Source organism: Corvus kubaryi, unplaced genomic scaffold (genome assembly GCF_017639235.1).
Source record: "Corvus kubaryi isolate FWS band 111438036 unplaced genomic scaffold, C.kubaryi_AGA036_p1.0 37382, whole genome shotgun sequence".
In the NCBI taxonomy this organism is placed as follows: Eukaryota; Metazoa; Chordata; class Aves; order Passeriformes; family Corvidae; genus Corvus; species Corvus kubaryi.
In genome coordinates this window covers 5,931,145-5,945,472 of record NW_024581124.1, presented here as the reverse complement: position 1 = coordinate 5,945,472, position 14,328 = coordinate 5,931,145, and the positions used below count along the sequence as shown (strand labels likewise).

General features: G+C 54.4%; 1 protein-coding gene across 4 annotated transcripts; it reads left to right on the top strand.

Annotated features, from left to right (window-relative positions):
- Window positions 1-407: 407 nt before the first annotated feature.
- ABCB9 (ATP binding cassette subfamily B member 9) lies at window positions 408-14,071 on the top strand. 4 transcript variants are annotated; one of them, XM_042034845.1, is made up of 13 exons: window positions 408-552; window positions 1,042-1,303; window positions 2,080-2,770; window positions 3,140-3,254; window positions 3,721-3,851; window positions 4,917-5,122; window positions 5,521-5,718; window positions 7,292-7,420; window positions 8,571-8,759; window positions 9,301-9,474; window positions 10,882-11,041; window positions 11,135-11,271; window positions 12,365-14,071. In XM_042034845.1, the coding sequence occupies exons 3-13, from the start codon at window positions 2,158-2,160 to the stop codon at window positions 12,683-12,685; spliced, it is 2,373 nt and encodes a 790-aa protein (XP_041890779.1). In that variant the 5' UTR covers window positions 408-552; window positions 1,042-1,303; window positions 2,080-2,157; the 3' UTR covers window positions 12,686-14,071. The 4 variants fall into 4 exon arrangements, with proteins under 4 accessions (XP_041890779.1, XP_041890776.1, XP_041890778.1 ...); XM_042034842.1 differs by lacking the exon at window positions 1,042-1,303; XM_042034844.1 differs by lacking the exon at window positions 408-552 and having other exon boundaries at window positions 746-1,303.
- Window positions 14,072-14,328: the final 257 nt, after the last annotated feature.

Sequence of the window (14,328 nt, the reverse complement as noted above, 5' to 3'; positions counted from 1 at the left end):
AGTCCTTCTTGAGGGGTTAATTAAACCCCTGTCGAGCCCCTTTTTAAGGATTAATTTTAAAAATTATTTTGAGCCCTTTTGCCGGTTGCTTTTGAGCCAGCTCCTGGGTTGTATTTTTCCCTCTTTACTGCAGAAATGAGATAGAGCCAATAAAATAATTTTTAAAATTTAGAAATATGTATTTTGGGGAGGATAAAAAACCTTCTAAGGTGGGGGGAAATTCCGGGGCTGCCTTTGTTGCGTCGGGCCGGGGTTTACAGGGACAGGGCGGAGCGGGGACCTACCCTCGAACCCCCAATTTGGGGGTCCCCGGTGCCGCCGCTCGGCTCCGTGCGGTCCGGCCGTGGGCGGGGCCGGGCCCGCGCCGCAGGAGAGGGCGTGGTCGGTGGGCGTGCCCGGTGGGCGGGCCCACATCCGGGCCACGCCCAGCACCGACCTTGTTCCCGGGACGCGCCGCCACCGGTCGGAGCGGGCTGATCCCGCCGATCCCTGATCCCGCCGATCCCTGATCCCGCCGATCCCTGATCCCGCCGATCCCTGATCCCGCCGCCGGTAAGACCCGTCCGGGCGGGCCGAGGCTGAGCTGCCTTATGCTCTGAAGCGGGGAGCCGTGTGTGGGTGTCCGGTCGGGGTATGGCGGGCAAGGTCCTTCCCGGCCGTCTTCCCCCCAACCCCACCCCACCCCACCCCACCCCACCCCCGGGACATTCTCCTACGGGGGGAAGGCGGGATGCGTCTGGGGACCTTGGGCGGCTCCAGCTCGGGGGCTGGGGACACGGCTGCGGGTGGTGGGGAGCTGCGGTGGCTGCCTCCTACTCCTCCTCCTCCTTCTCCTCCTCCTCCTCCTCCTCCTCCTCCTCCATGGGCCGGATCCGCACAGCTTTGCAGCGGATGGCAGCAGCGAGCACCCTGGGAAGCGTGTCCTGCTCCTCCCTGGCATCGCTGCTCTGCTTTGCCTCCATCCCTCCTTCCCCACCCACCCTATAAACCCCCGTGCTTCCCCAAATTGCAGCCTCTGCCCTGTTTTCCTCCGCTTTTTAGCTTTTTATCCCACTCGTCCGACCACCGAGCAGCTCTCGCCCAAGGGCGCAGCTTGTCCAGTGCCAAGGGCTGCCCTTCTCCCGGCGGTTTGATTTTGGGGGGCTGCGGCCACACAGGCCGGAGTGTGGCCGACACATGGCACCCCTTGTGCCGTGCCTTCCGCACTGTGCACCGTCACGAGCTGCTTATCCAGCACAAATTTCAGGATCAGGTACCTCCCTCTTGCCTACGCATGGCACCTCAGGGCATGGCAGCGGAGCAGGTGAGCAGCTCACTCGGCTTAGAGCAAATCGAGCTTTTTGCCCTTTCCTGTGTCCATTCAGACCCTGCCCCACCATCGCTGCTGCCGGACAGACCCCCGGGCGACAGCAAAGGCAGCATCCCGCCCCGGAGCCTTCCTCTCCCACGGGAGGCAGCTGTGGAATTCCAATCCCTTTTTCATTTCCTCTCGGGATTTTTGTTGTGTCATTGAACTGCACTGGGGACAGTAAGGTGTGACAAGCTGCTGTACATATGGTTTAGTCTTATTTTGATGAGGGGGATCCATTATAAAGCTGAGCTGCTCTCCCATCTGCTTTCCTACGGTTTTGACTGGTCGGTTTCAGCTTTGTCCTGGGAAAGGTGGGCAGAGACTCTCGGATCTATCCAAGTTTAACACCTACACGGCTCCGTAGCACAGGACACGTGGCTGCACAGATGTCACGGCAGCACCCAGCGGCTGGGGACCACCCAGCTGGTCCCGCAGCTGCCACAGCAAGCAGGAACAAAGATTCCCATCGGGAAGTGCAGATGTCTACTTTGGGATTCAGGATGGGTGAAGGCGTACGGGAGGGAAGTTTGTCTTCGTTCATGCTGCTCATTTAATGAAATACCTTGTGGCGTGTGCAGCAGGGGAGGGGAGGAAGGAGCAGACAATGGTGTCTGGGGTCAGGATGGGTTGGTGGGGAGCTGGCACGGTTGTCCCCCCATCCTGCTTCTGTTTCTACACCACCTCCCTGGGGTGAATAACAGCCCTGTCCCCCTCTTCTCACCCTGCAGCAGAGGCCGACATGACCACGTCCTTCCCGTGCTAGGGCTGCCCCTCACCACCTCAGTGACCCCAGCCTGGCGACGAGGATGCGCGCCTGGAAGGCGGTGGCCAGCACACTGGCACTCAGCGGGGCCGATGTGGTGGTCACCACGCTGCTCTACACCCACGGCCAGGGTGGCCGGAATGTCCTGCAGGACCTGCGGCACTTCAACATCTTCAACTCGCTGCTGGACATCTGGGGGGGCTGCCTGTACCGCAGCTGTGTGCTGCTGGGGGCTGCCATCGGCGTGGCCACCAACACGGCCTACGGCCCCCGGCGCCTCAAGGCATCGCGGACCTTCATCGCCGTCATCTGCCTCCTCATGGGCATCTACATGATGGTGAAGCTGCTGCTCTACTCAGAGGTGCGGAAGACCATCAGGGACCCCTGGTTCTGGGGGCTCTTTGCCTGGACCTATGTGGCGCTGGCAGCCACCTTCGGGCTGTGGCAGCTGCTGGCCTGTGTCACCTCCTCCCGCGAGGCGCTGGGGCCTGGCTCTGAGTCCCGTGCTGAGGCAGAGGAGAGCTGTGATGGGGGCACTCCCAGGGACAAGCAGGAGGAGGCAGCAGGTCCCACCATCCATAAGCTGCTGTCCTACACCAAGCCGGATGCCTTCTTCCTGGGTATCGCCTCCTTCTTCCTCCTTGTGGCTGCCTTGGGTGAGTGAAGGGACCACAGGCGGGCTGTGGTGTGCTCCCATCCTCATCAGGAGGGATGGAGCCATGGTGGTAGGGCTTGGAAGCACTCTAGGCTTGCTTTTTTTGGGGGTGCTGGGTGGCACGTGCTGCACGGGGTGGGTGAAAAATGCAGTGGGGCCAAACCAAATGCAGCAGGGGGTAAAATACACTGGGAGTGCAACATCCCCACGTGCCACTAAGGGCTGCACCTCTCAAGGGGCATTGTGTGATGGCTGAGTATCTCTGTGGTGGGGATGGGGTTGCCCGCAGGCTGTTGCAGTTGGAAATACAGGTCCTGTGCCAATCCCATGCACTGGGGCTGAACCTCCCTGTCCTGTGCTTGTCCTGCAGGAGAGACCTTCCTGCCCTACTACACGGGGCTGGCCATCGATGGCATCGTGGTGCAGAAGAGCATGGATCGTTTCTCCACGGCAGTGCTGGTCATGTCGCTGCTCGCCATAGGAAGGTAATCCAGGGGCTGGATTTGGCCCTGACAAGGAGGAGTTTGGGGTTTTCCCACAGGAGCTCGTGGTGATGGTGGGCACAGGCACCCACTCCGCCAGTTCACTGCCAGACCCCAGGGATGGTCTGTGAATTCTCTGCACTGTCACGATGCAGAGAGGCCGTGGTTGGCAGTCATGAGGCCTTTGTGTAGCCCTTCACGTCCGTCTGCTGGAGGTGGGGGAGCAGGAATGGACACAGGGAATGGGTTCCCTGGGGAATGCTGTTCCAGCAGTGCTGTGTTCCCTCCCAAAGCTTGTGACTACCATGGTTAGGACCAGCCACCACTGTGCTGGTGGCACCCAGGAGAGGTGTGGGCTGGTGATAAGTGTTGTGAGCACTGCCCGGGCCCTTGGCCCAGCACAGGGGTGTTTGTGTTGCTGAGAGGGTTTCGTGTCCATGGCTCTATAACGTTTCTTATCTGCAATTAGCTCATTTGCCGCAGGTATCCGGGGCGGCGTTTTTACGCTCATCTTCGCAAGGCTGAACATCCGCCTTCGCAACTGCCTCTTCAGGTCGCTGGTGTCTCAGGAGATGAGTTTTTTTGATGAGAATCGCACAGGTTGGTTCCTCTCTGCCCCGGATTTGCTCTAACCCCTCTATCCCATCCCAGATTCTTTCCCCTTGGCTTGCCCTACTAGCATACAGCAGATTGGGGGCAGCCAGAGGCGGCACCCACATGCTTGTAGTTAGAAACAGAGGGAGAACGCTCTTCCCTTTCAGTTGCCTCCCGGCGTAGGGATGCCCCACCTATCAGCCTGGCATCCAGCAGTCCCAGGGCTGACATGCTTATTTTCAGTCACCCCCAAAACTCCCATTTCCTTCCTCCCATCAGTGCCTGTTGGTGGGCTGCTCTCCAGCTCTGCTCCAGTCCCTGAAACCTCAGATGTGTGAATCTTGCTGGATGTGCTTGTTGCTTTCCCCGTTTGCAGTTCAGTCCTGCCCCAGTCTTGGTCCCAGGCCGTGCCGCTCCAGTGTAACTTTCACACATTTAATTTCGTCTCGGCGATATTTTTAGTTTTGAGGCTGTTGCTGTATTTAGCAGTCGCTGCACAGTACCTTGGTAGCTGAGGACAGCAGAGATGTTACTGGAAGTGAGATGTGGGTAACCCTGGGCTTGCACAAAAGCATGGGAATTCAGCTGGACTCAAACACAGGCCAAGGATTTAGGAGTTCAGGGTGATGTTTGCTGGCTGTAACACTCAGCTCCACCAAAAGGCGCCGCCAGAGCTTCATCCCTCAGTAGCTGGACCCATGTCCTCAGGTCCCTCGGGTCAGCTCCAGGCTGTGGACTGTGCTTGGCCTGTGGGCTGCCCTGTGGTGTAGGGTGCTGCCACAGTCCCCTTTGCTGTCCTACAGCCACCCTTGGTGACACAGGTGATGTAACTTGTCCTTTCAGGTGCATCTCCTGCCTCTCATGCATGCAGTAGTCCAAGCTCCTCTGTTTTGCTTTGCATCCACAGCAGTGGAGAGTTGCCCCCCTTCCATGCCACCCTTCTGACCCCCAGCTGGTTGGATGGGGAGCTCCACCTGGCCCCCTGGCACGGGATGTGGGACACGGTTAGGCAGTGACCTGCCGTGGTGACATGTCCCTGCTCTCCCCTTCCCTGACCCCTCGTTGCTGCAGGGGACGTCATCTCCCGCCTGACGTCGGACACGACCATCGTGAGCGACCTGGTGTCCCAGAACATCAACATCTTCCTGCGCAACGTGGTGAAGGCCACGGGCGTGATCTTCTTCATGTTCAGCCTCTCCTGGAAGCTCTCACTGGTCACCTTCATGGGCTTCCCCATCATCATGCTGGTGTCTGATGTCTATGGGAAGTACTACCAGGTAGGCAGGAGCAGCTGGCATTGCCACAGTGCTGGGCTGGTCTCCCCGTTAAGCCATCAAGGAGCTTGTGGGTGGCCTTGGAGCCGGTGGGAGTGATATTGGAGTGTTTTGCTGCCAGCAGTGGGGGCAGGAAGGTGGCATTAAACGTGTGTGGGCACACAGGTGTAGCCTGAGCTCTTATCTTGCTTCATGCTCAGGAGTGGAAGCATCTCATGTCTGACAGAAGAGGTGGCTGGGCCATGGGGTGTCCCCTGTATGCGCCTGCCTGTCCTCATGCCATCTCTCCTCCACCTTTGGAGACACTTGGTGGGGTCCCGGAGCCTGGGGCGAGTGGGGAGATGTGCCTTGGGCAGCCTGGCACCTGCTGAGCCCCCTCTGCCTCCCCTTGCTCCCTGCAGAAGCTCTCCAAGGATGTGCAGAGTGCCCTGGCCAAGGCCAACAACACGGCTGAGGAGACCATCTCGGCCATGAAGACCGTCCGCAGCTTCGCCAACGAGGAGACGGAGGCCAACGTGTACTGGCAGAAGCTGCAGCAGGTGTACAAGCTCAACAAGCGGGAGGCCATGGCTTACACCTACTACGTCTGGTCCAGTGGGGTAGGTGGAGGGCCCTGGGGCATCCCTGCGTGGGGCTGGGATGGGCAGGGGAGTCTCTCCGGATCCCAAAGCGCACAAGGCACCTGCACGTGGTTCTCCTCCGCTCCCAGGGAACTCTGCGGGGCGAGCCCAGCCCTGCTCTCTGCTCTCTGCTGCCGGTAATCCCCAGGCTCTTGATCATTTATTACTTTCACCCATCAAAAAACATCATCCCGTTCCGCCCCGAGGCAGCGTTGCGTCGCTCCGCAGAACTGCCTGTTTTCCCCTGCAAATAGGGATTGATAAGAGCTCAAGGTCGTGGAGCACCCGTGCCTGTGTGTGCTGCAGTGCGTGCCTGTGCCAGCTCCGCTCCGGGGCTCCGGCTGGGGGACGGCCGCAGCTTCTGCTCAGGAACGGAGATTTTCTGCGTGTGGGTGGTGGCAGGGGGAGGCTCCTGGGCTTTGGCTTTGGGTTTTTTTTTTTTTTTTTTTTCTTCCTGAAAAATGCTTTTTCATCATTTAACACCAGATGGTTTGGGGCCTCTCCAGTGTTGGCAAAAGCCACACGTGAGGCTGCCCTTATCCCTGTGCATTTAGGGATTGAAGCAATCTCTGGTGAAGGATTTGTGAGTTATGGTGCCTTTGTGCAGCTGTAAGAGACTTTATGGCTTCCCAAGTCTGGAAGCAAAATGGGAGCATTATTAGCATTGTTTCTGGGCTCCCAGGTGAAGCTGGAGCATGAGCTGGGTTGACACTGATCCTGACAAGTCTAAGAAGGCAAAACCCCTCAAAAACAGCTCCTGCAGGGCTCGCGTAGAAAGAAGAAAATGGATAGCTCAGCCCTGGTAGAGTCTTTCTTGGAGGGAACGCAGGAGCTTAAGGTCAGATCACGGCAGAGCAATAGAAGAGGAATTTTTTCCCCCTCTATTTTTGTCTGTGTGAATTTACAGCCTATTCTGGTCCCACAGGGCACCAGGGCATCGCTGCTTTTTGGAGCACCTGGGCAGCATGGAACAAAACCAGCTGAATAAAAGGGGCTGGTATTTGTCACATCAGAGCTGACCTGTCTCCTTTCCAGAGTAGGTGGTACCCCCCACACTGACTTCAGACAAGAGCTGAGGTTATGCTTCAGGGACTTGTACATGCAAGGAGGATATTCTGCATTAACTCCTGGCTTGATTTTGTGTTCTAAATTAAAGTATGTCACACTCACATAACAGAAAGTTAATTTTAGTGGTGAGGTGACTGCATACCGTGGATAATTTGAACATAGATTATTATGCTTGAGGACCGTAGTCCAAGAGAGAAGTTCATGAGATGCTCTGTTATTTCAGATAAATTCTCCCTCCTTGGCTGTTGTCCCTCAGGACTTGTTTTGTTGAAGGTATCTGCCCAGCTCTTTAAATCAGCCCATGTACTTGAGTTGTTTATCCATGCTCACTCCTAGGGCTGCCAGCTGCACTGTCAGGAATCCTCAGCTCAGGGCTCAAAGAATAAATGTCAGCACATGAAGTTTGGGTTGTTGTGTGAGTAATGACAAACACGCCAAAATATCTGTTGTCCTTGCTGATTCTGGGGTGTTTTCTTGCTTTCAGCTGACTCTCCTGGTGGTCCAGGTCAGCATCCTTTACTATGGCGGGCACCTTGTGATCTCCGGGCAAATGACAAGCGGAAACCTGATATCCTTCATCATTTACGAGTTCGTCTTGGGAGACTGCATGGAGGTGAGTCTGTTTTAGCAGGGAATCACAGAATGGGTTGGGTTGGAAGGGACCTTAAACACCATCTCATTCCAACTCATCCCTGCCATGGGCAGGGACATCTTCCACCAGACAAGGTTGCTCCAAGCCTCATCCATGCTGGCCTTGGACACTTCCATGGGTGAGGCAGCCAAAGCTTCTCTGGGTAGCCTGTGCCAGGGCCTCCCCACCCTCTGGGCTACCCCATGTCAAGAGGATGTTTGTCTCCCAGAAGGTCCCAGGGCAGTTGCAGGGATAGATCCAGTGCTGACCTTCCCATGACACATTTCTTTGGTGCTGTGGCACTGCCAGAGGCGGGGGTTATCCCCTCTGCTCCCCATTCCTCCCTTGCCGTGGTCTCATAACCTTAATGTTCCTGAAGCACCTTGTCCCCCAAAAGGGCAGCTGGAACCAGAGGGGTCAGGCTGGCCCTGCTGAAGGGCAGAGCCCTGGCTGCCTCCCAAGCACATTTCCTGGCATGGAGAATGAAGGGATTACAAAGCTGCCTGTTAAATTTCAGGCTTCATTAAAAACTTAATTATATTACTTTTTTTTCCCTTTCCCTGGAATAGGCTGCAAGCTGCTGCGTTGGCAGCACCTTAGCAAGATGGGATTGTGGGTGGGATGGTAGAGCCCACCCAGGGCTGCCTTCCCCTTGCAGAGGCATAAACTTGGCTAATCCAGGCAGGAATGATCCAGCTGAGGTTTCCTCACAGCCAAGTGTGGCTTTGGTGGTGCTTCAGCCTCTGTGCAGGGGCAGAGCAGAGCTGGAGGCAGCTCTCCCAGCTCTCACTATCTGTTTGGATGACTGCAGGCTCTGGTGGGATTTCCAGGCTGTGGTTTTGGCATGGATTTAGTTTGGTTTGGGGTTTTTTTTCCCCTCCTGATGGGAGGGGCAGTTGTAGTACAAACTGTTCTGCAGCTCTGGATTTAATATTGAAAAATGCCCTTTCCCTGGACTGTCCATGTATCCCTTCCATACCCAGCAGAGGAAGAAGAGTTTTCCTGTGCCTGATGACTGTAGTCAATGTCAGGCTATAGGAGACTTGGGATTGCTTCAGCCATTCTCCTTAGGGTGGCACTGACTGATTTCCCATCACTTGGGAGGGTCTCACCACTGCCTCTTCCCTTCCAGTCCATTGGCTCCGTGTACAGTGGCCTCATGCAGGGAGTGGGAGCTGCTGAGAAGGTCTTCGAGTTCATCGACCGCAAGCCCACGATGGTGCACGACGGGTCCCTGGCCCCGGATCACGTGGATGGGAAGGTGGAGTTCAGGAATGTGACGTTTTCCTACCGCACTCGCTCTGCAACGCAGGTTCTCCAGGTGAGCCCAGTGGGCACTGTGCCCTCCCAGCACCATGTGCTGCTGCTCCACCCTGGCAGGAACCAAACCCCAGCCCATGGGGAGTGTCAGCTGCCTGTCAGAGATGTGTAAAGGCAGGCTCAGCACATGCTGGAAAACAGATTAAAAGGAACAGCGGGTGTTTAGGGCCAGCCTTCCTTACAAGGAATGAGATTTATTAAGAAAACCCTTGTTCCCCGCTCAGGCAGTAAACGTGTCAGCATGGTACAGGGCTTTGTGCCAAGCTGCCTCAGGCTGTTTCTGTGGGAGAGGGGCTGGGACGATGAGGCAGGGGGAGGCAGCAAAGAGGTCAGTCTGCTTTTTAGAGGACCTGCTACATCATCAGGCAAATCTGAAGCAATCTGGAGGCTTTTTGCTTCCCCAGAGCTAGGACAAACGGCTGATGGTGCAATCACCAAGGCAGAGGGTCACTCTGGCCAGATTTTGGCTACCTTTGTTGTGGAGTGCCCCAGGACGTTGAGAAAAGCCTGGACCTGAGTGTGCTCTCCCATCCATGTTGCAGAACGTGTCCTTCACCCTGCATCCTGGCAAAGTGACAGCGCTGGTGGGTCCTTCAGGGAGTGGGAAGAGCTCCTGTGTCAACATCCTGGAGAACTTCTACCCTCTGCAGGACGGGCAGGTGCTGCTGGATGGGCGTCCCATTAACATGTACGATCACAAGTACCTGCACTCCGTGGTACGAGCGACTGATACGTGTATTCTGGTTATCACACCTGTATTCTGCTTAGTCCAGTTCCCACCTGCCGAGCCCAGAGGGGCTGCATGGCACTGTTGCACATCGCTTTGGATTTGAGCTGGCAGCTTCAGAAATGTCCAGAAAGCTGGAGGCTGGAAGCGGTCCCAGAAATTAATTCGGATAATTTGTGGGGGTGGAAGGGAAAGGGATGGAGGTTGGTTTCAAGGGGAAGGGGAAGCCTTCCAAAAAACAGAACAAAAAACATGTTTAGTTTGGTATTTTTTGGCCAACAGAGTAGAAATATGTTTTTGGCTGTTGGATTAATTATCATCTAAATTTGGTTTGGAAAAAGAGCTTTGCATTCCTCCAGCACTTTCTACCTTAAGATCTTAAAGTGATTCTCCGCTAATGGGGAGTTAAACCTCTCAGGATCCTGGCAGCAGCTGGAGCACCAGAGGGGCTGGTGGTTTGCCTAGAGAGGGGTCCAGGCCCCTCAGCTTTCCTCTGTGTGTCAGCACAGATCAGCCTTCATCTCTGCAAGTAACTGCCTCCTTTGTTTGCCCCCAGAGCAAATGGCCTCAGCAGTCAGCAGGAAAACCTGAAAACAATTGATCAGAGACAGGCTGGAAAGCCAAAGTCACTGTGACTAATTTACATTCCCTGCCCGTACAGAGCGAAAATCAAAGGCCAAGCAAGTCTTTCAGTTTAGAAAGCCTGGTGTGCTGTTAGGAACATGGGGAGAAGTCAATTAAAATGTGATCGTGTCCCCCTGGCTCTCTTCATGCACAGTTCTGAGTAATAGTTTGAAAGGTTCGATTTATTCCAATATCAAGGGTTTGATAAAGCAGCCGAACATGAGAGTGAGCAGCCATGGCTGGAAGGCAGGACAGGGAGGCTGTTGCTAAGCAATTAAGGAATTGCAGCAGTTACATCCCTAACTTGCTCATTTGGGATTAAAAGATGCAAGAGGGCTCATTCACACGGCCCAAGTGTGATTACTGGCCTTGAAAGGAAAATCAGCAAGGGCCTGGGAGAAGGTCTCCCCAGCTTGACTTATCCCAGCAACTGGTCTTCCATTCTGGGGAAAGCAAACAATGATGGGAATAACAGATTTGGAGCAAAAGCACAGCGGGCTTTAGGAGGGGAAGCCCACCCCAGATGCCAACGTGCCAGCATTGCATCGGGTTTCTTTCCTGCAAGATGGCTTTCCAGCAGAAGATGCAAACTGGACAACCCTGACATTGGCATCCTCACTGGAAGCTCACGTTGAGCACTTCTATATCTTGGTTAATGGCACTTTTATATCTTGATCTTGGTCCTTACTCAGCAGGAACAAATACCAATGATCCGAGATGCCGTGCAGTGCATCTTCTGCTCCTGACCACTGCTCTCCCTTGCTTCCTGCAGATCTCCCTGGTGAGCCAAGAGCCTGTGCTGTTTGCCCGCTCTATTGCAGATAATATTTCTTATGGCTTAACTTCAGCCTCCTTTGAGTCAGTGGTTCAGGCTGCCCAGAAGGCCAACGCCCACAGCTTCATCACCGAGCTACAAGACGGCTACCACACAGGTACCCACCCCTTTGCAGGGCCTGGCAAGCTGGACTTCTGTGGCAGCTCTTGATTTGTATTTTGACCCCTTTCTCTCTCCCTTCACCCAACAGAGGCAGGTGAAAAAGGAGCTCAGCTGTCAGGTGGCCAGAAGCAGAGAGTGGCGATTGCCAGGGCCTTGATCCGAGCCCCTCCCATCCTCATCCTGGATGAAGCCACGAGCGCGCTGGATGCAGAGAGCGAGCACGCGGTGAGAGGCTCACTTGGGTGTTTGGGCCAGAGAGGGTTTGGAGGACAGACTGTAGCTTCAGTTTCCAGCCTGTGGGCAAGCTTAGTCTTGACATGGTGCAATCAGAGGGTGGAGTAAGCTGCCAATTCCGTAGCAGGAATTTGCTTCCAATGCTCTTGTAGCCACCAGGAAAGGAAAAATTCCACATTCACAGCAGCCAATGCCTGACAAACCTGATGAGGTAGGGATCTTTGCTGATTTTTTCAATGTGGAAAGTGTTAATTGGCATTCAGAGACTCTTTGTAGCCTTTTAGGACAGGATACAGAGGAAGACCCTATAAAATGATCTGCAGCAAGGAGAGTTGGACTGCCTGAGCTCAAATCCCAGCCGAGGCACCAAGGAAGCCACATTTGCAGGAAAACCCTTGAGCATCCTGTGAACTGGTTTATCTGTCTGGGACGTGATGACCAAACAGCTCTTCCAGCAGCAGTTTGGCCTCACTGATGCAATGACATGAGGGAAAGCCTGTTCAAGGCTGGGGTTTGAGGACGTGCCTCCAATCCCAGAGGACAAATCCTGCTGGGGCAGCACAAGTGTCTGACCTTGGAGCAGCTTGCTGCCTCATAGGTCCTCAGCCACGTGTGTGGTACCTGATGCCAGCCCAGGGCTGGTTTTGGCTACCCAGGGGTGTCAATGTGACATGTGCTTGATGGCCACCTGCCTGCCTTTAGACGTCAGTGCTATTGTCTCAATTGAAAAAAAGCCTCTCTTGCCTTGCCTGGATACACTCAGGAAAGAATGCTGCTTTTCTGTGCAGCTGCATTCACCAGGTATCGGCTTGCTGCAGTCTCTGCCAGCACCACATGGCCTCCAAATTTGGGGCCCAGCTGTAACAAGTCCCCAGCTTGCAGGATCAGACCTGTGTTCATACCTCACCTGGCTGGACTGAGATGGTGTTTGGGCTGCAGCCGGGAGCTGGGCCGGACATGCTGGTGCTGGTAGTGCTGCAGGGAGCCAGAGGAGAACAGATCTCCAGTCCAGAGGTTTCTGGACACTGACCACAAAGCTGCTGTTCTCCCAGTGCCCGGGCGCTAACGCCTTTTCTCCCCGCAGATTCAGCAGGCGATTTACGGCGACTTGCAGAACCACACGGTGCTTGTCATAGCTCACAGGCTGAGCACTGTGGAGAGGGCACACAACATCATTGTGCTGGACAAGGGCCGCGTGGTGCAGCAGGGCTCGCACAAGGAGCTGATGGAAGAAGGAGGCCTTTATTCCAAGCTGGTGCAGAGACAGATCCTGGGGCTGGAGGGGGGCAGCACGGACAGTGTCCAGCCTGCGAAGGCGCCCGGCGGGCTGGAGGAGGAGTTCAGGATAGACCATTCCCTGCCGGCCGCGGCACAGGACGATTACAACAACGCGGCTCCCAAGTGAGGGCGGCCGCGGCCGGCGCTTGGACGCTCCCTGGGACGCTGGGCCGGAGGTGGCAGAACGGCACCACTGGCTCGCCCCGTCACACACCCGTGCACACCCAAACACACACCATAGAGCTTCCTGCAGGACGGGCTGGCGGGCACCTGCCAGCTGGCAAAACAGGGATTTACCCGAGGGAGCTGGGTCTTTAGCAATTCTCAGCATTTCTACTGGGTTTCTTTTCTTACTACCAGTAACTCCTCTCGACTGGGACTTTTCTCCCATCGATCTGCATGTGTAACTGCTATTAACTGTAATGGATGTTAAATGCATGCGTGGAGGGGAAGGTTGAAAACCCCTCCAGGAATTTCAGGGGGTGGCTTTTGTGGCTGGATAGAAAAACGGTGAAACAAGGTCCTGCTCCCTCTGTCAATCTATGGGGCTAATCCAAAGTTGGCTGAAGCCTGTTTGGCTTTGGCAAAAACTGGATCACTCCCATGGAGCTGAATGCCGGGAGAGTTTTGCACTGAGTGCCTGCAGGCTCAGGCTCCCAACCATTGCTGCTGAGCTTGTATCATGTAGTATCCATCCTTGCTGGGACAAGCCAGGGGACCAGGAGGCAGATGTTACTTTCTGATTTTCTCTTGGTGCTTGGTGGGTGTTTGTTTTTAAGGATGAAATGTTTTACCATAATTGGGTTAGAATTTGGGGCTTGGGGTTGTCTTTTTTTTGATTGGTTTGTAGTTTTTTAACGTTACTTGTGTGCACTGTGCAATGTCTGTCTGGCTCCAGCATCCACTGAGAATTGGTCTGTTACTTCAGAATTTTTTTAACTCACAACCCCGGTGCTGGTGTGAAAAAAACACTACTAAAGACAGGCATAAAACACTAAAAGACAGCACTTTATAAATCCCACCAAAGCTTTGTTCAGCTTCAGGCCACGCTAGTGACTTCACTGCATGGGAAATCCGTACAGTCACATTCCTTGAAGTCCAACTTCAGCTGCCTGAACTTTATAATGTGTTTCTTTGAATATAATTTATTTTAGTATGAGGGATAGAAAGAAATGTGTTGCTCTTAGCCCTTTGGGGTAATGGCTCTGGCTTAGTAGCATTATCCTGCTATAGATTGGCAAAAAATCCTATGCAGCCAGGCAGGTGCTGTTTTAAAAATAGCATTTCTAGGGGAACACTGACTTCAGACTCTGCATAGTTAAGAAATTCTCTCAAGCACTTTAGCTCTCATGTTTTCTGATACTTGAATGCTGCTGCATTTTCCTTTTCAGCAGGTTTGCATTTTTGTTATTGGCAATGTTTTGTTTTCATTTAGTGATGTTTTACAAACTCTAAATTTAGTGTCCTTGAGGAGGGATGCTCAAAAAAATAAAATACTACCTCTGCCACTCAACGTCGAGCTGCTCTGGTTGGGGGTGTTCTTTGCATTCCGGGTTTTCAAGGTAACGTTCATCTGACACCACAGCTGAGTGCAGCTGCTCTTGCACGTGTTCTGGGGAATGACAAGAGGAACCCACAGAGAAGGAGGTATGTAAAACACTTCAGCATCTGATAATGGCTGTGAGCCCAGCAGTCGGGATAACTCATTTTCATCCCACATCCCTTTGGGTGTCAGTCTCCCAGGGAAGGACAGGCAGTCTAACCCGTTCT

Excerpts from the sequence above, each read along its gene's own strand:
- ABCB9 (XM_042034842.1), top strand. The coding sequence starts at position 2,158 with ATGCGCGCCTGGAAGGCGGTGGCCAGCACACTGGCACTCAGCGGGGCC. Across the intron at positions 2,771-3,139 it reads CCTCCTTGTGGCTGCCTTGG|GAGAGACCTTCCTGCCCTAC; the intron begins GTGAGTGAAGGG and ends CTTGTCCTGCAG. Across the intron at positions 11,272-12,364 it reads ATGCAGAGAGCGAGCACGCG|ATTCAGCAGGCGATTTACGG; the intron begins GTGAGAGGCTCA and ends TTCTCCCCGCAG.